This window comes from Pseudophryne corroboree, chromosome 3, assembly GCF_028390025.1.
Source record: "Pseudophryne corroboree isolate aPseCor3 chromosome 3, aPseCor3.hap2, whole genome shotgun sequence".
Lineage (NCBI taxonomy): Eukaryota > Metazoa > Chordata > Amphibia > Anura > Myobatrachidae > Pseudophryne > Pseudophryne corroboree.
The window spans coordinates 178,411,458-178,437,193 of NC_086446.1; the positions used below are offsets into that span (position 1 = coordinate 178,411,458).

Below are 25,736 nucleotides of genomic sequence, written 5' to 3' on the forward strand. Positions count from 1 at the left end.
ACGTTTGACGGCATGGAGGTTGAACGCCAGATATTAGCTTGGAAGGGCATTCCGAACAAGGTTATTCCTACCCTGATACAGGCTAGGAATGGAGTAAGGTCTAAACATTACCATCGCATTTGGAAAAAGTATGTATCTTGGTGTGAGTCCAAGAAGTTTCCTACGGTGGAGTTTCAACTGGGACGTTTTCTCCTCTTCCTGCAAGCAGGTGTGGATATGGGCCCGCAGTTGGGATCCGTAAAGGTCCAGATTTTGGCCCTATCCATTTTCTTCCAGAAACAATTGACTTCCCTCCCTGAGGTTCAGACTTTTTTGAAAGGAGTTCTGCACATCCAGCCTCCCTTTGTGCCGCCTATGGCACCCTGGTATCTTAAGGTGGTGTTGCAGTTCCTCCAATCGGATTGGCTCGAACCTCTACCGGAGGTTGAGGTCAAGTTTCTCACGTGAAAAGCTGTCACTTTGTTGGCCTTAGCTTTTGCTAGACGTGTGTCGGAGTTGGGGGCTTTGTCTTGTAAGAGCCCCTACTTGATCTTCCATGAAGATAGAGCTGAGCTCCGGACAAGTCAGCAGTGCCTTCCGAAGGTTGTGTCTGCATTTCATATCAACCAACCTATTGTGGTGCCAGTTGCGACTGACTCCTCAATTTCATCAAAGTCCTCGGATGTTGTAAGGGCTCTGAAAATCTATGTGAAGAGGACTGCTTGTTACAGAAAATCGGACTCTCTGTTTGTCCTGTATGATCCCAAGAAACTTGGGTTTCCTGCTTCTAAGCAGACTATCTCTCGCTTGGTCTGGTTCACTATCCAGCATGAGTATTCTACCGCAGGATTGCCGTGTCCTACATCTGTTAAGGCCCACTCTACTCGTAAGGTGGGTTCTTCCTGGGCAGCTGCCCGGGGTGTCTCGGCTTTACAGCTTTGCCGAGCGGCTACTTGGTCTGCGTCGAACACGTTTGCGAAGTTTTACAAGTTCAATACTTTAGCCTCTGAGGACCTGAAGTTTGGTCAATCAGTTCTGCAGGAGCCTCCACGCTCTCCCCCCCGTTCTGGGAGTTTAGGTGCATCCCCATGGTATTAATGTGGACCCCAGCATCCTCTAGGACGTAAGAGAAAATAGGATTTTAATTACCTACCGGTAAATCCTTTTCTCGTAGTCTGTAGAGGATGCTGGGCGACCGCCCAGTGCTTCGTGATCCTGCAGTGGTTACTTAGTTCAGTACTGCTTAGTTCTTGGTTAAGTACTGTTTTGTTACTTGGTTAAGTAATCTGGTTCAACCATTGCTGAGTTTTCAAGCTGGTTAGCTTGGTTTGCATTGTATGTGTGAGCTGGTGTAAATCTCGCCACTATCTGTGTAAAATCCTTCTCTCGAAGTTGTCCGTCTCCTCAGGCACCGTTTCTAGACTGAGTCTGGTAAGAGGGGCATAGAGGGAGGAGCCAGCCCACACTCTCAAACTCTTAAAGTGCCAATGGCTCCTAGTGGACCCGTCTATACCCCCATGGTACTAATGTGGACCCCAGATCCTCTACGGACTACGAGAAAAGGATTTACCGGTAGGTAATTAAAATCCTATTCTCTGTGCAGGGTATATTCTGGATCCTATTGCATGTAATCCACAAATGTTAGACAGCTTTATTTTTACACTGCATACCTCCCAACATGACCCATTCAAGGAAGGACAAAATGCTCTGTTCATGGACTTCTCTATTCATTTTTGATTGTCGTCACCTGTGTTGAACTAATTATTTAATAAGAAAGGAGTTTCAACTGACGTTTTCCGCAACTTTTTCCCAATGTTTCTCTGATATTTTTTTCATGCTATCCTATTAGGTCGTGTGAAAAAAAAAAAATTCTCTGAAAAACGCACAGATTCACTGACAACTGTGTTTTCGCCAGCTGCAGCCTCGTTTTTGCATGAAAACGGGGCTGTTTTCGGGGAATTGGTTTCGTCTGCCTGAGGCAGGTGAAACAAAATCCTTCATAAACCGGTGGGGGCTACGGCCTATCAGGGCTAATTGGATAGCCCCCGGCGAGATATTTACTCGCAGTAATTGGATACCCGCCTTAGCTTGTATTTGATGACTTTGAAGGGATCGTCTATCCTAGGGCATTTGGTTGGTTCACTAAAACATTATCTAACAAGCTGATTTTAGCTATGGTAGACTGTGGACGTACCACCTTCGTACTCAACCACATATAGGACATTGGCCACCGAAAGAGTTAATATCTGGCATAAAAGGTGAAGTCCTAGTATTGTGCACAAGGTGTCTGTATGACACTGTGCTGCCAGCAGATGCAACAGCACAGTAACCCAAACCAGCAGACACAGTACAGTGGATGCCACAGTAAACTTGTAATTATGCAGCCTTGATTCAGAGTAATCTAGGCTATGCAGTGCCTCCTGAGGACCAAATTGCAGAGTGCCACACTGGAGCTCCTCCAGCAGAAGCTTTCAGGGGACTACTGGCTACTGGTCTGGAATCTGGATACCCACCCTAAGGAGCCAAATTTAGTTTGAGGAGGAACTGCATGTGCATGAAGAGATAACCAATGAGCAGACATCATTCTAGGCTGCAGGGACCCTTCAAGCTAAATGCTGGTGCCACAGGGGAGCTATGGTGACGCCTCCTAGACCCTGTATTCAGTGATTGACATTTGTCACTGTTAATCCCATGACTTTATCTCATTTGTCTCTAAACAGCTCCTTTTATAACAGGACACAGGATGAATAGATTCAAGGCAAAAGGCCAGGTACTATGTCGGCAATCTCAAATTAACCAGGCACACAGGGAAATTACATGTTACAACTATTCATATTATTACAGGTACAGTATGTGGGCCCAAATAAAGAGTAAAAAGTACTGTATGATATGGTGAATCCTGAAACTTCTATGACCGCTCGTCTGCCTGACCAAAGTTTTTAGCACATATTCAAAGATAACGTGTAATTGGAATATAATGAGATTGGCATATGAGAAATAATGTGTTATTGTAATATCATGAGCTCTCCTGTGACTCCTCTCCGTGTCTCTGGCCAAGCTGTCACACGCAGCTGTAAGCGCATGCCGAATGTTTATGTTCCTGCTGGTTACCCGTAGACTAGAGCTTGAGCGGCATGTCGCTTAGCAACCCATGCGGTATCCATAGTAACGCGGGCAGTATAGGCCAGAGTCGCCTGCGATCGCTTATACCGTGCATCGAGGTGTAGTACATAACGATGAGCGCAGAACTGAGCGAGGAGCAGCTGCAGGAGCTGTATGCCTGGATAGACCAGGTGCCTCTCAGCCGAGCCAAGAGAAACATTACACGGGACTTCAGTGATGGAGGTACGGGGCGAGGAGGGGGTGGTGTACGTAGTACAGTATGAGCACTGTCACACCAATGGGTATGATGCAGGCAGGGGTCAGGCTAGGGTCAGTATGATTGCTGAAAAAGTCGTTCGGCTGCTAAGCAGGTGCTGCATATGCTGGTTATGTACATTCATATCACATATTTATTAATTACTTTATATTTTAAATTCATTGTACCACTGTACTGTATGGATGGAATCAGAGGTGGGTTTATACCTCATGGGGCCCTACGCAAGACCCTCCTCCCTCAAACAATCCATAGCACTATATTTTTGCAGCTGATTGCAGGTGGCATTGGTAACGTATCTTGGCGCATGCACAGTCTACTGATAAATGCTTAGATGCATGGACATCAGCATTGCGTACAAATCTGAATTAGTTTCTAAATTTTTTGGAAGTAGGCTTAATACCTGTGTCAAATATAGAGTAAATGGACTGCCCACATACAGTGGATGAAACCATTTTGTGTGTCCAAACATTTTTTATCCTATCAAAAAACATCAAAGGAACTTTGAGAGTGTGGGCAGGTCCATGTGATGTCACAACATCACACAGTAGCCGCGCAATGCTCCTCTGGGAACGTTTTGGGTGGCCAGGATATCTTTATGGGGCCCCTTGGGACCTGCTGGGCACTAGGCAGGCACCTAGGTTGCCTTGTGGAAATCCTCCTCTGGATGGAATCAACATAATGGTCCATGACCTCATTCATGTCTTGTTAAGCCCCATATAGACGGGAGAGATGTGTGCTACAGCACACATCTCTCCCGCCGCTTAGCACAGCGCGATGTGTGCTGAGCGATGCGGGGGAGGACGGGGGGCCGCTCATTTCACCCAGTGGGTGAAATGAGCGATGTGCTAGATTGGCCTGCATGCAGGCCAATTTAGCACCGGCGATAGCGATGTGCCGGGCGGCGCATCGCTATCGCTGTGGAGGGTACACACGAGTGATCTGTGCTTAAAATCTAAGCAATCTAGTCAGATTGCAAGGATTTTAAGCATGGATCTCTCCGTGAGTACCCCCCTTTACAGTTAAATTGTTCATTTCTAATTAGTGACATTGAAATAAAGGCTAGCATGCTCTCAGGAATATAGGGGGAATATTGTGTGTCCATTTGTGAGATAGATAGATACTGTCCATGTGTCTGTTCTTTGGCAGAAAAAAAAGTTATTTCTATGGGGTCAATTCAATTAGATGCAGGTTTGCGAAAATTATTTTGCGCCACAAATTAACATACATTACTGCAATGTGCACACCCATGAAATGTGGTGCAAACAAAAATACCACACTTACATACAGTACTGTGCAAATGTTTTAGGCAGGTGTGCAAACAATGCTGCAAAGTAAATATGCTTTCAAAAATAGTAGTGTTAATAGTTTATTTTTAGCAATCTATCACAGAAATACAGGCAGGTACTTATCTGTCATGCAATACCATCAGGTAGGTGTCTTATTGGCTGCAAATCTATTCTGCAGCAGGGCAATGACACCAAACATACAGTCAATGTCATTAAGAACTATCTTCAGCATAAAGAAGAACAAGGAGTCCTGAAAGTGATGATATGGCCCCTACAGAGCCCTGATCTCAACATCTGTGTGGGATTACATTAAGAGACAGAAGGATTTGAGCAAGCCTACATGCACAGAGGATCTGTGATTAGTTCTCCAAAATGTTTGGAACAATTTCCCTGCCAAGTTCCTTCAAAAACTATGTGCAAGTGTGCCTAGAAGAATTTATGCTGTTTTGAAGGCAAAGGGTGGTCACGCCAAATATTGATTAAATTTAGATTTATCTGGGAATCTATATAAGCAGCAGCAGTGGCATGATTCATGGGTGGGGGTGGGGGGGTCCGTGTGTGTGTGTGTGTGTGTGTGTGTGTGTGTGTGTGTGTGTGTGTGTGTGTGTGTGTGTGTTGTTTATTACATACACACTTGTTTTGGTCATTGATACGATTTGCATAGCTTTGTGGGAGGGGACTGGGACCACAATGATATAATTCACATAGAGCTGCATTAAATAGAAGGGCAACTAAAATGGTGCATGGCCTACATTAAACTTACCCGGAAAGGCTAAAATATCTTAACATGTATAGTTTGGAGGAGAGTAGGGAAAAGTGGGACATGATAGAAACTTTCAAATATACCAAGGGCCTTAACAAAGTTCAGGAGAGAAACATTCTTCAAAGGAAGAGAAGTATTAGAACTCGAGGACATACACTGAGACTGGAGGGGGGGATGTTCAGGGAAATTGAAGGAAAAATTACTTCATAGAAAGGGTAGTGGATAAGTGGAATAGCCTCCCGTCAGAGGTGGTAGAGGCTAAGACTGTTGAGCAATTTAAACATGCTTGGGATAGGCATATGAATATCCTTACAACGAACTAAGGTTCAAAAAGGGTTGGAATTACCTAAGGATAAAAAAGGGGAAGACTAGATGGGCCAAGTGGTTCTTATCTGCCGTCAAATTCTATGTTTCTATATTTGCTCCGCCCCATCCCAACAGACCTGCAAATCACTACATAAAACCGAGAGGGGGAGGGCTCTAAATCACGACCCATGGGCCTGACAGTCAGCCAGAAAGACATTTGTTCCGTCATGGGGGTTTCTAGGTACTCAGCTGCGACAAGCACCCTAACCGAGTGTTTTCCACAAGATATGCATCTTATTCACATCATTAATGCGTCAAAACTACAATGCATAGGTATCGTGAATACTGATGCTGGCATTTCATGTGTGCAACTAATTCGCTAATTTGTGTAAAAAGGCAAAAGACAAAGTTCTGATACAAGTGACCCTCACCATGACTTGTACCACGTGTCGTTATTTGTAATGTGACTTTATACCATTTCCTTTGCTGCAAAATTACTATTCTAGTGTGATAACCGTGGTGGAGCCATACGCTACAGTGCTTTGTGATGTGTGCAGTTACTTATTATGATAAGTTTTTAATACAAAACTTAAGTGTGTGTCTATGAATACATTAAGGTCTTTGCTCTTTAGAAAGATTGTGTTTTATGTGTAAGTTTATTTATACTGTATATATTCATACTTTTAGAGTAAATATTTCTATAAATAAGAGAGCATGCTTCATTCATCGTGTACTAATTTAGTTAATGTTTAATATATACCTATACTAGTTGTACAACTATGCAAAATGGGAAAATAAATATTTTATCTATTCTTTACTACTGGTCAGACAGAGACATACAGTACAAATAGAAACTGATAGATTTCAGTAGAGAATATTATTGCTGCTTATGATTGTCAATGATGGAGAACATAGAAGTATTTTATTATCATGGGTTATCCTGCAAAAACATGCAGCAACCTGTAGAAATCATTTATACATTTAATTTTAGTAAAGTAGTGTGAATGAGTCAAATGACAATCAGTGTGACATTTTGCACCTTTGTGCCATTTAGTTTAGGTAAACCAGGGCCGAAACTAGGATTTTCGGCACCTGGGGGAAGGACAGTAACTTAGCTCTCCACCCCCCTTCCCAATAAGTAAGTATACAAAAAAAAAATCTAAATTATGCCACACAGTAGTGCAACCTTACTCTCATTACACTGCACAGTAGTACCCTCATTAACATTATGCTGAACCACAGGGGAGAAACAGGTAGGGAGAGAGAGAGATGGGAGAGAGAAAGATAGAGGAGAGGGGGATAGAGAGAGGAGAGACAGAGAAAGTAAGGATGGGAGAGAGGAAAGAGAGAGAGAGAGAGAGGTGAGAGAGGAAAGAGGAGGAGATATAGGGGGTCATTCCGAGTTGTTCGCTCGGTAAATTTCATCGCATCGCAGCGATTTTCCGCTTAGTGCGCATGCGCAATGTTCGCACTGCGACTGCGCCAAGTAAATTTGCTATGAAGTTAGGAATTTTACTCACGGCTTTTTCTTCGTTCAGGCGATCGTAATGTGATTGACAGGAAGTGGGTGTTTCTGGGCGGAAACTGGCCGTTTTATGGGCGTGTGGGAAAAAACGCTACAGTTTCTGGGAAAAACACGGGAGTGGCTGGAGAAACGGAGGAGTGGCTGGGCGAACGCTGGGTGTGTTTGTGACGTCAAACCAGGAACGACAAGCACTGAACTGATCGCAGATGCCGAGTAAGTCTGGAGCTACTCAGAAACTGCACAGAGATGTCTTTTCGCAATATTGCGAATCTTTCGTTCGCAATTTTACTATGCTAAGATTCACTCCCAGTAGGCGTAGGCTTAGCGTGTGCAAAGCTGCTAAAAACGGCTTGCGAGCGAACAACTCGGAATGACCCCCATAGACAGGAGAGTGGAGAGGGAGAGATGGTAAAGAGAGAGAGAGAGCTGCGAGGGAGAGTGAGATCTTTCTCACTGGCTCCCCCATAATATTATGCATCAGAGACAGTACCCAGTAATAATATGCTCCAGCCTCCTCTCCCCATAATAATTTGCACCACTGACTCACACACTGAGAGAATGAGACCCTCGACGCTGCAGGCTGGCAAAGGCAGGGTGATGGTAAAACTAAAAAATAATAGTTTCAAAAAATAAAAAGCAAGGTGCCTAAATAGGCTACTACTGCAAAGGGGACAGGCAGGAGACAGGCCCACGCCTCTGCAAACTGGCCACCGCACTCGGCACTGCTCTGCTGCTGAAGACGTATGTCAGAAATCTCTAAGATAAAGGAGGACAGGGGCTGCGGAAGACACTACTTAGCCCAGCATCAGCGGTGGGTGAGTCATTGCTGGTGTTGCGGCTGCAAGCGAGTCCAAATGTCGGCCGCAGTAGCAGTAAGTGGGCGGGGCTTCGGGGATGTGTATACGGGGTTCCTAAAAATAAATATATTGTAGTACATTGGTGTTAGTAGTGACCTGATTCTCTTCATGTGAATCAGCGATCTGCATTTATACAGTATCATATATATGACTGGTAAACCATATTCCCAATGTGAGGACAGACCTGCATGTGATCCTTCTAACGTCACTGTATAGTTGATGGGATAAAATATTTCTGTTTAATGAACGGCTCATTTTTTTGTATTTGCTGAAAAGTGTTGGTTGCAGAGGTCATTAAACATTTCATCCCCAAGATTGTGGAAATGCACAACTACATCCCAGCAAGCTCAACCCAACAGAAACTCTGCAACTGGGGAACTTTAAACCGGTAAATATTTCTTGTTATATTTCTCCATTACATATAAAAATGACTTAATATTGTACATAACAGAAGACACCAGTATTTACATAACAGCCAGGTGTGGGAGCATGTTTACAGGTCAAACTCTCAAGTCTGGTCCCTCCTAGACTGAATTTATAAACTATTTGGTTCTATATTTGTGAGATTGTTAAAAATCATTTGGTTAATTGGTTCATCAGTTCTGAGCTAGCGAGTGCCACTAGAAAACCACTACAACTCCAGAGCAGAAATGAGGGTTAGCTGCTCCCATGGTGACCATGGTCTGTCATTGACTAGCTGCTGCCGCTTTATCTATGGAAGCTAATTTAATTGGCTCCTGTAACTTTTCCAAATTTAGTAGTCTTCCGGGTATTCCGTGAGAGTAGACTATTATGAGACTGTTAAACTGGTTTTGCAGAACGGATGTATAGTACTTTCTATTCCCAGTTTAGTTTAAAATCTACTATTATTATTTATTTCACAGCCTTTGTCTCTACAGCTTAGTTTGTCTGGAGTGAACGAATGTCACACTGCAAATTCAAAATAGAATTGCTATATTGTGCAAAATTGGAAGCGGGAAAATGGGTAATTGTCCGATATTAAAAATACCCATAACATTTTTCCTTTTATTAATATTCAGGAAAGTATTTTCCAAGCTGAACTCCCATGTCCAAGAGGACCTTGTCCGAAAGATTATTTCCAATTCACCCGGAGTGATTGAGTCTGTTCTGTACACTCTGCGGCAGAAGATCAATGAGAAACTGCAAAACAGGTGCCAGAGAGAAAGGGACACACAGCAAGTCAAGGTATGCTGCCCATTGTAGTTTTTAATAAAGTTATACCAATTCTAGATACCAAAGTGTTTATGATATTATTAAGCACATTTACGTTATTAGCCTGCAAGGGCTATATGTAATAGAGTGTGTGTTTCATGAACCAGTAGGATCTCGGCGATTATGGCTGTAGTATTAAAGCATCAATAATGTAAAAGGCTGAACCAGTCCCAGTTCAGATTTGGATGCACAGTACTAGAAAATGTGAGGGGTGTTCCTGGACTGTGAATGGGAAGTAACAAAAGTGGCTAAAAAGACGTACAGACCTGTTTCTTTTTATGGGAGTGTCGGAGGTGTGTCGTTGGCAAGTCAGGGAAAGTGCTTACTTACAAAGATGTTGCACTGCTCATATAAGAAGCCGTACTAGGATGGAGACACTGCACTGCTCGTATAAGAAGCCGTACTTGGATGGAGACACTGCACTGCTCGTATAAGAAGCCGCACTCGGATGGAGACACTGCACTGCTCGCATAAGAAGCCATACTCGGATGGAGACACTGTAATGCTCGCATAAGAAGCCATACTCGGATGGAGACACTGTACTGCTCATATAAGGAGCCGTACTCGGATGGAGACACTGCACTGCTCATATAAGAAGCCGTACTCGGATGGAGACACTGCACTGCTCATATCAAAAGCAATACTTGGATGGAGACGCTGCTCACATAAGATGCTGTACTCGGATGGAGAAGCTGCACTTGCCATAGGGCTAGTGCAAGTTTCAATAGTGCAACCGATGGTTCATCCGAAGATGCGCCTATTAGTAATTAAAATAAAATAATAACATGCCCCTCCTGCTGTCCTGCGCCGTCTCTCCACATACTTCCATACAGTGAATGGCTGTCGGCACTCTGATTGGTGGAAAGCTTCAGCCATCCATAAATCAGCATACTGACAGCCATTCACTGTCTGGCTGCAGGCTGGTATGCAGTTAGAGAATGCTGCCTCAACACTCTGGGGGTAATTCCAAGTTGATCGCAGCAGGAATTTTGATAGCAGTTGGGCAAAACCATGTACACTGCAGGGGAGGCAGATTTAACATGTGCAGAGAGAGTTAGATTTGGGTGTGGTGTGTTCAATCTGCAATCTAATTTGCAGTTTAAAAATAAAGCAGCCAGTATTTACCCTGCACAGATACAAAATAACCCACCCAAATCTAACTGTCTCTGCAAATGTTATATCTGCCCCCCCTGCAGTGCACATGGTTTTGCCCAATTGCTAAAAAATTTCCTGCTGCGATCAACTTGGAATTACCCCCTCTGATTGGTGTGGTGTGACTACCACCTACCCCTGATCAAAGGCCCATAGAATTGTGGGCAGGGCGGCCATCAGATATTGTGGGGCTCGAGACTAACAAAATAGGCAGCACCCCCCCAAGTCAATACACATATATATATATATATATATATATATATATATATAAAATCTCTGTAATAGTCAGCAGCACTCCATACTAAACAATACAAGTGAATTAGGCCGGTGCCCTCCGTATGGCATCCCCATACAATTTTTGCACCTTTAAAGTCTCCGAGTGCCGCCCCCTTTTTTGCCTATATATATATATATATATATATATATATATATATATATACACATACATACATACATACATACATACATACATACATACATACATACACATATATATATATATATATATATATATATATATATATAGGCAAAAAAAGGGGGCGGCACTCGGAGACTTTAAAGGTGCAAAAATTGTATTTCACGAACAAACCAACGTTTCGGGGTTAATATACCCCTTTGTCAAGGTGAACAAGTGTACAATAAGTGAACAACATACCTTAAATACTGAAGAATCCCGCTATGTGTTCCACGCTCGGCTGCGCTGTTTCCTCTTTCTCTTCCGGCTACCCGCTGATGACGTCACTGGAGACGCGTCTGGTTGCCATAGCGACTACAGACGCCAAACGGCCGGGCTGCAGCGCTGTATGAGTGAAATAGAAGTGACTGACTAAAGTACAGTACCCAACCACCACATAGGAAAAAAGCCTCAACTAAAAAAGCATCCACTTAGATATCAGACATGATCACAGGGGGTTATTGCGGCCGGATGAAAAGTTGCTAGAATACCACATATGTATCTTTCAGACCAAAAGAGTATTCAACACTTTGAGATTTAAAGGGTTATCATAAAACAATGGTGGTCATTCCGAGTTGTTCGCTCGGTAATTTTCTTCGCATCGCAGCGATTTTCCGCTAATTGCGCATGCGCAATGTTCGCACTGCGACTGCGCCAAGTAAATTTGCTAAGAAGTTTGGTATTTTACTCACGGCATTACGAGGTTTTTTCTTCGTTCTGGTGATCGTAATGTGATTGACAGGAAGTGGGTGTTTCTGGGCGGAAACTGGCCGTTTTATGGGAGTGTGTGAAAAAACGCTACCGTTTCTGGGAAAAACGCGGGAGTGGCTGGGCGAACGCTGGGTGTGTTTGTGACGTCAAATCAGGAACGACAAGCACTGAACTGATCGCACTGGAAGAGTAAGTCTCGAGCTACTCAGAAACTGCACAGAGAAGTCTTTTCGCAATATTGCGAATCTTTCGTTCGCAATTTTGATAAGCTAAGATTCACTCCCAGTAGGCGGTGGCTTAGCGTGTGCAATGCTGCTAAAAGCAGCTTGCGAGCGAACAACTCGGAATAAGGGGCAATAGGCGGAAAGTGATTATGAAGGGGGCCACCATAAAATTAGTAAATAACTAAAGGAAGGGTTTACTAAATAAAAGCCCTCCCCATATCTAAACTGCTCATCTAATATCTAGATCCTGACTAATACCTCAGTGGTCTGCATAAAAAACACTTCCCAGTAGGGATTCAAGAAAATAATTAACTATAAGAGAACTCATAGTTAAGGCTACTTGAAGATATTCAAACTCAGTTTTTCATTGAGGCCATTCGGGCTAGTAGTCCCGAGTTCGTAAATCCATCTCGCCTCCAGCTGTAACAATCTACCATCTCTATCACCTCCTCTGACATGTTTAGGGACATGATCAATAATTTGGTGGCGTAAGTCCTTCATAGTATGGCCCGCTGTTGCAAAATGTCTCGCCACTGGCTGCTCAGATTCCTTACCCTGCAGCGCTTGTTTGATGGCCGAGCGATGGAGGGCCATCCTTTCTCTGAAGGTTCTAATAGACTTCCCCACATAGTGGAGATCACACGGGCATTTAATAATATAGATGATGTGGGTGGTGGTACATGTAAGAACATGTTTAATACTGTAGATCCTGTCACGGTGAGGATGCTTGAAGCTCGAGCTGGTAATCATATATTCACATGTTGTGCATTTAATGCATCTGTAGCAACCGGGTTTTTTTCCCAAAAATACAGAATGGGACCGTCCTTGCCTGTCCAGTTCGGCTTGAAAGCCCGTGACATCTGAATGGACTACTCTGTCTTTGATATTCCTACCACGCTGGTAACACATCATAGGTCTTCTATTATTAAGAGAAGGAAGAGCTTGGTCAGAGGCCACTATAGGCCACAAGGCTGTAGTGGCTCTTTGCACCACTGGGCTGGAGGTACTATACCTTGTAGAGAATGGGATGACAGATTTTTGTTGTTGAGTTCTTGATGTTAACAGCAACTCTCTAGGAATCCGCATAACCTCCTCCTTATGCTTAAGGAGGAGCTGGCGGTTGTACCCTCTCTCCAAGAATTTAGTTACCATGCGATCCAATTCATGTTCCAAGGTAAGGCGGTCACTGATGATTCGAGATACCCTGATCATTTGCGACCGGGGAAGGCCATCTTTGAGAGCCTTAGGGTGATGACTGCTCGCTTTGAGAAGGGTATTTCTGTCTGTTGGTTTACAGTAAAGGCCTGTGTGAAGTGTCCCATCTCGGATGGTAACCTGGACTTCCAGGTAATTTAAAGTACTAGTACTTGTCTGGAAGGTGTATTTGATACTAGAGGATCTAGAGTTGATGGTAAGCATAAGTGAATTAAATTGATCCTCACCTCCTGTCCACAAGATAAACAGGTCATCTATAAACCGAGTGAACAGAAGGATGTGGGCCGCTATTGATTCATTCCTGAAGAACACTTCAAATTCCTCCTTAAACATAAAAATATTGGCGAACGATGGGGAGACATTGCTCCCCATCGCGCACCCCGTTTTCTGACGGTAAAATTTACCGTTAAAAAGAAAATAATTATTTTCTAATATCATACGGAGGAGAGCCATGAAGAGTGGACGGTCAAGCGACTCCATTTTTTCATTTATTAAGAATTCTTCCATAGCAGCCAAGCCTGCCTCGTGGGGGATACTAGTGTACAGACTGACCACGTCTACAACACAGATCAAGGTATCAGCTGGAACTTGTTTAATCTCTCCAAGGCGGTTAATGAAGCACGTTGTATCTTTGATGAAATTCTTGTGCTTAAGGATCAACGGTTGCAGGATACTGTCCAAAAATATAGACACCGGTTGGAATATTGAATCACGGGCCGCTATGATGGGTCTGCCCGGCGGTGCCTGAGGGTTTTTATGAACTTTAGGAACAGTGAAAAAGATGGGTACTAAAGGATGTTCCTGCTTTAATGCTTTGTACAGCTTCTGTGTGATTGTACCTTCCAGTTTGGCCTTATCCAGGATGAGATTCAGTGCCCTTTGATACTCAGTGGTGGGGTCCTGTGATAGTTCCTCATATGTGGCTATGTCAGCCAGTTGGCTATAAATCTCCTTAACATAATAGTCCAGATCGAGCACCACCACTCCTCCCCCTTTGTCCGCCGGGCGGATCACGATGTCCCTATATTCCCCCAACTTCTTTAAAGCAGCCCATTCTGCCCGTGACAGGTTACAATGTGCTTTTGGTAGCTCAGGAGCCGCATTGTATTTTTTAACAGAGTCTTCCAGCAGTCTCGAGAAAGACTTTATGGAGGCATTCGTAGAGATAGGGTCGAAGGAGGATTTCAAACGTTGGTTCAAAAAATCTGGTGTTGAATATCCAGCATAGAGGGTGTGGGGGTGTCTCCAACGCTGGATTGAAAATTATTCCTGGCGTCTCAATTTACGGGTGAACTGGTGTAATTCAACATGCCAAGTAAAATCTTTAAATGGATTAGTGGGGACAAAAGACAGCCCCTTCTCTAACACGGACTGTTCCACCTCAGAGAGAACCCTCCTGGACAAATTATATACTAAGGTTTTGTGCTTGTTGAGGCACCTCTGGTCCCGCGTGTTTTGGCTGCCCCTGCGGGTGGCCGACCTCTTCTTCCTTTCTCTGCCGGCGTGATTGTAGTTACCCCTAAAGGTGCAGCCGGCTGTTGGATTGGTCCTTCTGAGTCAACCGGGCCAAAATCACTGTCGCTGTTGGAAGTACCTGCAGTACTCTGCTGCGCTTCCCTCCTTTTTCGCCAGCTGTGTTTGCTCCGATAATTATACGGTTTGGAAGTTGCTGCATTATCCCGCATTAACCATCTGTAAACTCTATTAGAGTCGTAGTCCTCTTTCACAATAAGTAGTTTATTACGCTTGAATTTAACCAGATCACCTCTATATTTATCAACTTGGTTCTGCAGTTTCATCATCCATTCCTGGTTTACATCACTCTGCAACACTGACTTGTATGTACTTTCAATTCTGCTAATTTTCTCCCGGGTGATACCCAACTCCTTGCCTGCTTCTTCCACCACTAGCAGCATAAGATCTAGGCTGCATTTGTTTAGTATCCCGACCCACTTCCTGCAGAAGTCGGGACTAAACCGGCCTATGGTGGGTTTTTAATACGGAATCCCCTTGGCACCATTTTTTGCCTATGATAGTCAGAAAGAGAAATTCCGTGCAGCAGGAAGTCCGTCTCCCGTCGTTTAAGTTTTAGCAATTGATGATAAAGATCCTCAATATTCCCTGAAGATTCTTTGGGATCAAGATGTTCTTTAAATCGCAGACGTTCTGCGTCATCGTCAGTGAAGCTGAAGGACTCCCCTAATGTGGAGAACATCCCCTTGCATCCTGGCGAATCATCAGTGATGGCTGATTCCATATTGGTTAAGGTGCTGTGTGCTTAATAGTGATGCCACAAAAGTGCTAAGTGTCCAAGGTGCTTGAGTGCAAAGTGCAATATATCCACTCCTGACAGAGAGTAATCCTCAGCTAGTGTCCCAAGCTGATGGGGCCGTGAGATTCACAAACCAGCATCAAAGCAATAGATTCCACACGGACCGGCACTTCCTCCTCCACTCGGTCAGAGCTCCGGTGCCCTCCGAGAACATTTGTACGTAGGCAAAAAAGGGGGCGGCACTCGGAGACTTTAAAGGTGCAAAAATTGTATTTCACGAACAAACCAACGTTTCGGGGTTAATATACCCCTTTGTCAAGGTGAAAAAATTGGATGCCCCACACAGTAATGCCCCAGTACCTGCTTGTTATCAAGGGTTCTGCTCATTGTTAGGGCATATGATCCCCCCCACCACCACCAGCCCCCTCCTCCGCCGCAGCCAACTGTTTGGCAGCCTGTTTCAAGCAAAAACTATTGAAAAAGTCCCTCCCAAAAAGGCCGCCACCTCAGAGGAGACAGTTATTAAAGATACTAGGGCCTCCTCTAGTATCTTTAATAACTGTCTCCTCTGAGGCGCAGCGGGCATTTTGAGAGGGACATTTTCAATAGAGACTGCGGGTGTTGTCAGACGATGGCAGAGGGACTGGTACACGGACTGGGCGAGCGGCGGCATGAGCGGCCTAGGCCCTCCCCTCTCTGTTAGAGAGGCTGGGCCCAGAACTGCTGTGCCCACAGTAACCCCCTGATGGTGGGCCTTATTGTGGGGCCCAGTGTGCCTATACATTATGATGGCCCTGGGTGTGGCCTCATTGCAAGGAGTGTGGCCTCACGGGAAAAGATTACCTTAACACCATATTGCACCCTGCACTTCCACACATTGGCTGCTGCAGGGAAAAAAAACACTGACCCCCACACTAAACAAACACATAAACAAAACACAATGGCCCCCACAATAAAAAACACACTGTACTGTAAGCTCTCACAGTAAAAAAATAAAATACATGGGACCTCACAGTAAAAGAACAAAACAAACACATTATTTGCCCCAATTTCCCCCCCCCAGAAGACTTACCTGACCTGTCAGTAGCACTGGAGGAGAAGAGCTGAGTCCATCCCTCAAGCGTGTGCAGCACCGCCATCAGGATCAGTGATGCAGAGGCAGCACTGTGCGGGTGGGACAGAGTGCGGCTGCGTAACCTATGATATCACATTGTCAATGGTCAATGCACTGCACCTTTCACCTGTTGTATTGTTTTTTCTGTTACACAGGTTTGTGTAAGAAAATGAAACAGTTATAGTAAGTAACACTAAAAGCTGATGGACGTGGATATGTTGAAGACTGCTATATAACTATTTTTGTTCAGTATTTACGATTCAAAGAGATCATTAAAGGGGTCAGTTAGGGAATAGTTCAGCATTCTGTAGACACAAATGTATTTAGGGTACTCAAAACTAAAAGTAGATAAGACAGTGGTTCAAGATTATACACATCCAAGAGTACTAAACCTACTAGTAATGGCTTGTAGCACCATTTCCAACCAATCATTAATGCTGTATATAATTCCAAGTGTTTCGAGGATGTAGTTCCACTACACAAACAAATGCAACATGGAAAAATGTGATACCTAGTGGCAGTGAGTAAAGCATCAATAATAGGAAGATTCATGGAATCGCTTTAACAAAATAAAATAATTATTTATTTGCAAAAATCGCAAAATAAAAAATCTAAGGCAAGGTAATCCTTACTGCAGTGGTTCCCAAAGTCGGTCCTCAAGGTACCCTAAAGGTCAAGGTTTTAAAGATATCAATAGCTGAGCACAGATGGTTAAATCAAATAGACTGAGGTCCTAATTACAGTAGGTCATCTGTGCATGGTTAAGGACTGAGGTCCTAATTAGGTCACCTGTGCCCAAGTATGGTTATCCTTAAAGGTGCCCTGAGGGAACCTCTGCCTTACTGATTCCTTATTGATGCACAGGGTGGCCTGGTGACATTATATTGAATATAGGCCCTCATTCCGAGTCGTTCGCTCGGTAATTTTCTTCGCATCGCAGCGTTTTTCTGCTTAGTACGCATGCGCAATGTTCGCACTGCGACTGCGCCAAGTAATTTTGCTATGAAGATAGTTTTTTTACTCACGGCTTTTTCTTCGCTCCGGCGAACGTAATGTGATTAACAGGAAATGGGTGTTACTGGGCGGAAACACGGCGTTTTATGGGCGTGTGGATGAAAACGCTACCGTTTCCGGAAAAAACGCAGGAGTGGCTGGAGAAACGGAGGAGTGTCTGGGCGAACGCTGGGTGTGTTTGTGACGTCAAACCAGGAACGACAAGCACTGAACTGATCGCAGATGCCGAGTAAGTCTGAAGCTACTCTGAAACTGCTAAGTAGTTTGTAATCGCAATATTGCGAATACATCGTTCGCAATTTTAAGAAGCTAAGATTCACTCCCAGTAGGCGGCGGCTTAGCGTGTGTAACTCTGCTAAAATCGCCTTGCGAGCGAACAACTCGGAATGAGGGCCATAGTGATAGTGGTTTGTTTATTCGCACCTATCCAGGGCCCTCGTTCCGAGTTGTTCGCTCGCAAGGCGATTTTAGCAGAGTTACACACGCTAAGCCGCCTACTGGGAGTGAATCTTAGCTTCTTAAAATTGCGAACGATGTATTCGCAATATTGCGATTACAAACTACTTAGCAGTTTCAGAGTAGCTTCAGACTTACTCGGCATCTGCGATCAGTTCAGTGCTTGTCGTTCCTGGTTTGACGTCACAAACACACCCAGCGTTCGCCCAGACACTCCTCCGTTTCTCCAGCCACTCCTGCGTTTTTTCCGGAAACGGTAGCGTTTTCATCCACACGCCCATAAAACGCAGTGTTTCCGCCCAGTAACACCCATTTCCTGTCAATCACATTACGTTCGCCGGAGCGAAGAAAAAGCCGTGAGTAAAAAAACTATCTTCATAGCAAAATTACTTGGCGCAGTCGCAGTGCGAACATTGCGCATGCGTACTAAGCAGAAAAACGCTGCGATGCGAAGAAAATTACCGAGCGAACGACTCGGAATGAGGGCCCATGTGCAACCAGATCCTGGGTGCAGTATATTTTGTTAAGAGTCAATGTTGACAACATAATGTCAACATGTTCTGAATGTTGGCATGGTAGTCGACATGTGGAAAATGTTGACGTGTCATCACTGACATAATTTTTACATTGCCAGAATGTAGACATTGTGACTGTTGACAGCATGTTAGGGATGTTCTAAACCTAACCCTAATTGCAGCATATACCTAAAACCAGATGTCGACATTGTTGCTGCCGACATTCTGTTGACATTTTGTCAGTGTCAATATTTTCCATGTCAATATTCTGTGCACGTCAACATTCTGAATGTTAACATTTTGAGCATCTGGACATTATGTTGTTGATATCCTAAGTGTTGACATTCTGAATACTGACAAACTGACTGCATACCATCCTGGGAGTGCACAACTTAGAATCCTGAGTAACACACCCACGACACGTCCATGTGATGGTACTTGTCTGTGATTAAGCCCAGTTGCTACCTAGAAATGACCATTTCCCATACAGCAAGAAACGGGCCAGATACTTCTGACTCGGGATCGACCTTGCCACAAAGATGCGCAGTATGAATTTTTTTTTCACTCCATCTGCATTCTGAGCTACTTGTACCCCTTAGTCAGGCCCCAGATGTCTAAGTATGTATAGAAATTTACCTAATAGTAAATCATCATTAATTACATTTTCCGATATGCACTCTAATAGTGATTCATTTATTGCAGGAATCTGAATACTACAGCACAGATACAGCTCAAACTACATATGGTAAGAACTATAGAAATAATGAATACTTCAGAATACATGACATCAATATTTATATATTTAGCAAAAATCTGATTTTGTATCATAAAAGTAATCTAATTTTTGTCATATATATGCAAGGCATCACAAAAAACTGCAGCATGCAACAGGATATTTGTGTCATATATAAAATTACACAATTATATCACATGCTGCTAAAATGTGGCGCTGATGTGATTTGGAAAATGTGCCTAACATACGTGTACTTATAATTATTGTGGTACAAACATTTCCATATAGAATAAAATAATCCTAGACATATCATGCAGTAAATGCAGATATCCAAGGAAGTATTGGTCTGATGAACCACATAATGATGGTAGAACAAGTAGGGGTTAGGTCAGATTATTCCGCCTTGCATATGGAAGAATATGAACCTTATGTTGATGCTGGTGTGCAGATGTCCCAAGTTTTTGTGTCTTGCACTGAAGACATTTCAGATCTCTTCCTGACAGATTTCCATTTAAATCAGTCCTCAGACAAGGAATAATGGCAGAACAGGATAGAATCTCTGGTGCATTACTTTATTGATCCAAGCAAACTAGATCTCATATTAAAAAGAAAAAAGCACTGTTGTCAGATGCCACAAGTGCTCGTACCAGATAAAACAGGCAATGTGTATTCAGTATCGCAACGTTAGATGTATAGTAAATCCCAGGATTGATGCGTTCCTCCTCAGTCACATTGACAGTTTCTGTCCAGTTATTATCTTCGATTGGTAAGCAGCCTCAAGAGTTCAGTAGCACCGTACATAGGGGGTCATTCTGAGTTGATCGCTCGCTAGCAGTTTTTAGCAGCCGTGCAAACGCTATGCCGCCGCTCACTGGGAGTGTATTTTAGCTTAGCAGAAGTGCGAACGTTTTTATCGCAGAACGCGTGCAAAAAAAAATGTGTGTAGTTTCAGAGTAGCTCAAAACCTACTCAGCGCTTGCGATCACTTCAGACTATCCAGTTCCGGATTTGACGTCCCACTCCCGCCCAGCGTTCGCCCAGCCACGCCTGCATATTTCCTGGCACGCCTGCGTTTTCCCGCACACTCCCTGAAAACAGTCAGTTGCCACCCAGAAACGCCTACTTCATGTCAATCACTCTGCGGCAACCAGTGCGACTGAAATGCATCGCTGGACCCTGTGCAAAACTGCATCGTTCTTTGTGCCCGTACGTCGCGAGTGCGCAGTGCGCCCGCATACGCATGCGCAGAACTGCCGTTTTTTAGCCTGATCGCTACGCTGCGAACAAATGCAGCTAGCGATCAACTCGGAATGACCACCTTAGTGAATGGATCATACAGCAAAATTGCAGAGTACAAGTTCAAATAAGACCGTTTTAGACAAGTTCATAACTTTTCAGCTATACAGATACATTTAATAATATAATTATAATCCACAGATTTCATAATTAATTAGAGACCACAGAGTTAGAGAGGTCCTGCTCACAAGAGCTTACAGTCTGTGTAAATACTTGACTGCACACCGTTGCTTGAGCGATGATGTGAAAATCGGTGGCCGGAAAATCGCACAGTGCATACACACTGAGTGATTTTCTCCCGGCCCAGCAATTTTCACGGGGGTGAACCACTTTCCACAGTAGGAACTGTGAAAGTGGTTTACTCGGCCGGTATAATAGGCCAACGGACGGCGGCCGCCAGCGATGATGCAGGAGCGCGCATCAGCGCTCATCGCCCCGCCAAACACACTAGGCTATTTCGAGCTCAAAGTAGCTCAATACGCAAAAAATGAGCTACTTTGAGTTCAAAATCGTCCCAGTGTGAATGGTCCTTTACGGCTGTAGTTTTTCTCAAAATCTAAATGATCTTGATATTTAACCAATTTGTAACCAGTTAGGTGTAGTTCTATTTACATGTTATAAAATGTTGCAGAATGTACATACCGGTAAATACATATCAATAGTGTTAATACATCTACATATTATTAACACTATTGATATGTATTTATATAGCATGTGCATATGCTACAGCATTTTACAGTGGGAATAAACATAGTAATAGAATGAGACGGTAATAAGAGAGAGGCAGAGAGGTAAGAGGACCCTGCTTGCAAGCTTATAATCTATAGTATACATATCTAATATGTATTTGGTAACCTAAATTCATTATTTAATTACAAAAGTGTTTTAATATCTACAATATAATCCTGAATGTTGTCCTAGCTCTGTCATACACAGTGGGAGCTGGAGCATGCACCTAACTGCATGTGTCCATCACTAACGGCACCCTCTGCCACCACTGACCTCGATGCTGATTCCCCCACTCTTCCCCATACAGCTGACCCTGATATCTGATACTGGTCTAGGTTAGGGAGAGGGCAGAAAGACATAGACAAGGGAAATAAGAGGTTAACAAAAGACAGAGGAAAGGCTGTAGATTATTATGTACACTAAAATGGTCTATAGTCAATAGGTTGACCACTAATGGTCCACATTCATTAGGATGACAGGGCCAAAAGGTTGGCATGGAATAGATAAACAGTAGAAAAGTTTGACGGAGTGAAAAGGTCGGCATGGAAATGGTCGACACAAAAAAGTAGACACTTTTTTTTTGGGAGGGAGGAGGGGGGGGGGGGGGTTGGCACTCTTCTGCCACAAAAAAGCCCCATTAGTCTACTGCATCCTCTCACATAGCTCCGGGCAAGGTTACTATTTCCAATTGTAGTCCACATGGATGGTAAAGTATAAAAAAGCTGGAAAAAAAGAAAAATAGTTAAACAAGTGTACCAACCATACGTGTGTCTACCATTGTCATGTTGACCTTTTACATGTCAACCTTTTGACCCTGTCGACCTAATGCAAGTCAACCATTTGTGGTCTACTTATTGACTGTAGACCTATTTAGGGTAGATCTAGAGACCGGTACCCAGAGGAAAGGAGGGGGAAAGAGATACAGGGACAAAGAGGGGGAGGGTAAAGCTATGGGAAGGTAGGAAAGAGAGAGACAAAACAAATCACAGGCACAATACTTAGCAAACCAGTGAATAACAGGTCAAAGATACTAGTTAGCCATATTTTATTGTGTACAAATTCCAAACAATACTGCTCCTCACCTGCATGTACCTTTTAAAAAATGTTTGTTTATATATATATATATATCAGGGACGTGCAGTCAGGAGAGGCAGTGCCTCCCCTGTCATTAATGATTAAGATAATACAAAGAAGATGCATATGACACATATTCTGTGTCATATGTATCCTCTTAATATTATTCTTATCATTGCTCCCCTCCTTATGTGTTTGGGAGGCACCGAAGGTGCGGGCAGCGGGATGCGGCGGTGGAGCGGGCGGTGGTGGAGCGGGTGGTGGGTTGCGGCGGCAGTGCGGGCGGCGGAGGTTTACCTTTAGCCTGCAGAGTTTGGCAGCGGAGCGGTACCAGTTTCAAAAATGGCGCCTCAGCGTCATTTTTTAAATTCAAGATGGCCACCGCGAGCCAATCACGGCTCGCCGCGCCATCGCCCCGCCCCCTCCGGCTGACTTATATAAGTCAGCGCGAGGCAGAGGAGCGTCAGTCCGACGGCGGAGGAGGAGCTGTGAAGAGCTCCTGAAGAAGGAAGACGCTGGAAGTCCCGGATGGGCGGCGGCTATGCAAAAGAGCTTAGCAGCCGCCGCCCACCAGGTGAAGACGCTGGAAGCCCTGGGGAGGTGGCGCCCCCCCAGGTGAAGACGCAGGAAGCCCTGGGAAGGCGGCGGCCACGCAAAAGAGCTTAAAGGCCGCCGCCCCCAGGTGAAGATCCAGTTTAATCAAACTTATTTTTAAGACCGTGTGGTGTTTTATTTTAATATTTTCTTTACTGGTGGACTACAGGTGCCAGCGGGCCCTTTATGTCCGGGCATGCTGGCACTTGTGGTTCTCCAAGTGCCAGCATGCTGGGGCAGGCTTGCTGGGACCTGTAGGCCACCTGTAAAGAACAATATTACTATTCTTTGCAGGTGGACTACAGGTGCCAGCGGGCCCTTTATGTCCGGGCATGCTGGCACTTGTGGTTCTCCAAGTGCCAGCATGCTGGGGCAGGCTTGCTGGGACCTGTAGGCCACCTGTAAAGAACAATATTAACACACAATGAACCCCGCACCCACCGCCACCAGGGGTGCGGGGCATAGCACTGGGCTATCAGCCCAGTGCTGGTTATTGCTCGGGAGGGGGGACCCCTTTTTTATTTTTTGGGGTTCCCACTTTCCGAGGAATTCCAACCCTGGGCTGACTGGCTGGGGGGATGATTAATGTTATGGCAGGGGGACCCCTCACTGAGTGTCTCCCCTGCTATGGCATTACTCCCCCTGGCTGGTTCTGCCTAGTGCTGGTTTTATTGATGTATCGGGGGACCACACTTTTTTTTTTTTTTCCTCGGGAAGGGGGGGGGGCTTGTTAGCTGCCAGTGCCTCCCCAACCAGTGACCTCACCGCACGTCAATGATATATGTATATATATATAATGTGTGTGTATATATATATATATATATACAGATTGTAAGCTCGCAGGAGCAGGGGCTTCTTTTCTCATGTGCTATTCCTTTTCTTACTTACACTATCTTATACTCCATACTCCCTTTGATGGCACCTAACCCTGGGTTTCTATACCTGTCCTATATTGTCTTGAACTGTAAAGGACCATATTCACGGGCAGATGTGGCCAGAGGTGTGTGCTGAGCGAACCGCTCAGCACACATCTTCCCCCCCCCCCACTCAGCATAGCGCGATGTGTGCTGAGAGTGCGCGGGAGGGGGGGGGGGGGAGGAGGCGCCCAATGAGCGACCTGCTAGATTGAGCCAGGCCAATCTAGCACCATGAGTACCCTCCTTAAGTGCTGTTTTCTTGCTTGTTCATCTTATGATGTACTGTGTAGTGGGCGCTGCGGATCCGTTGTGGCACCATATAAATAAAGGATAATATATATATATAATTAACTTTTTTTTTTTTTTTTTTGAGATGACAGAAAAGAAATGTTCCTCAGGAAAACATGAACACAGTAATACAGTAGATAAAAAATCAGCAGCACATCATGTAAAAAAAATTGTTTGGAAAAGTAAATTGTAGGAATATAGAGGGCAGGAAAGTGGGGTGGGGGGTGGAGAGAACAGGGCGCCAGTTAGGACAAAATCATAACCAAGAAAGGAACCATGAAATACCAATGGATATTGGGCCTAATTCAGACCTGATTGCTGTGCTGCAAATTAAACTGTCCTGCGATCAGTTAGTCTGCACCCAGGGGGAGTGAAAATTTGCCCCGTGCAAGTTTGCGATTGCATGTGTACGATGTGCGAAAATTCCCCTCAGTCAGCGGACAGCTGCAAAACCGTTCCCATCACACTCACCATCTAATGATTTTCCCATTCTGTGCAGTGTGTGCGTAGCCCAATACTTACTCCTCCAGTTCGAAGAAATCAGGCTGATCGGGGCCGGAGCTGACGTTACACACCCTCCCTGAAAACGCTTGGGAACGCCTGCGTTTTACCAGACACTCCCAGAAAAGGCCAGTTATCACCCACAAACGTCCTCTTCCTGTTAATCACCTTACGAACGGCGTGCAATTGAAATTTTCGCACTATCCTGTCGCTGTTTAGCAGCGTGCCTGTGCATTGCTGTGCATACGCATGCACAGTAGTTCGATAATCGCCCACTGTGTGAAAATGCACAGCAGCGAGCAGGTCTGAATTGGGCCCATAGATGGATAGACCAGAGTATTTTACACCAAACACAGCATATTGGGGGTCATTCCGAGTTGTTCGCTCGTTGCCGATTTTCGCTATGCTGCGATTTGTTATTTAACTAAAAACTAAGTAGATTTGCTGTGGATCCTGCGGCGCTTTACAGTCGCTCTGCTGATCAGAGAGTGATTGACAGGAAAGGGGCGTCTCTGGGTGGTAACTGAGCGTTTTCTGGGAGTGTGCTAAAAACGCAGGCGTGTCAGGGAAAAACGCGGGAGTGTCTGGAGAAACGGAGGAGTGGCTGGCCGAACGCAGGGCGTGTTTGTGACGTCAAACCAGGAACTAAACGGACCGAGCTGATCACAATCTGTGAGTAGGTCTGGAGCTACTCAGAAACTGCAAGAAAATATTTAGTAGCAGTTCTGCTAATCTTTCGTTCACTATTCTGCTAAGCTAAGATGCACTCCCAGAGGGTGCCGGCCTAGCGTGTGCAATGCTGCTAAAAGCAGCTAGCGAGCGAACAACTCGGAATGACCCCCATTGTCAGATGTCAGGCTGCATATGAATTTGTATTCATTTTATTCATTGTTCAAGACTTGTTATGTGTCTTTTGTTCATTGATGGATAAACATAGAAACATAGAATTTGTCGGCAGATAAGAACCACTTGGCCCATCTAGTCTGCCCCTTTTTTTTTTTTTTTTACTATTATTTCTCTATCGTCCTAGTGGATGCTGGGGTTCCTGAAAGGACCATGGGGAATAGCGGCTCCGCAGGAGACAGGGCACAAAAAGTAAAGCTTTAGGATCAGGTGGTGTGCACTGGCTCCTCCCCCTATGACCCTCCT

General features: G+C 44.5%; 1 protein-coding gene across 7 annotated transcripts in view; it reads left to right on the forward strand.

Moving 5' to 3' along the window:
- Positions 1-3,106: 3,106 nt before the first annotated feature.
- The window catches only part of LOC135055046 (sperm flagellar protein 1-like), a 134,207-nt gene continuing 111,577 nt past the window's right edge, over positions 3,107-25,736 (forward strand). The window contains exons 1-4 of one of the 7 annotated variants that reach the window (XR_010243627.1): positions 3,107-3,324; positions 8,372-8,483; positions 9,136-9,301; positions 19,158-19,200. Coding sequence is in view for 1 of the 7 variants with exons in the window: in XM_063958635.1 (XP_063814705.1) it covers positions 3,216-3,324; positions 8,372-8,483; positions 9,136-9,301; positions 19,158-19,200 (430 nt within the window). In the remaining 6 variants the exon portion in view is untranslated. Of the gene's footprint in view, positions 3,325-3,392; positions 3,453-8,371; positions 8,484-9,135; positions 9,302-18,911; positions 19,074-19,157; positions 19,201-25,736 lie in introns of those variants that run through there. The other 6 variants (XR_010243631.1, XM_063958635.1, XR_010243628.1 and 3 more) reach the window with 6 other exon arrangements.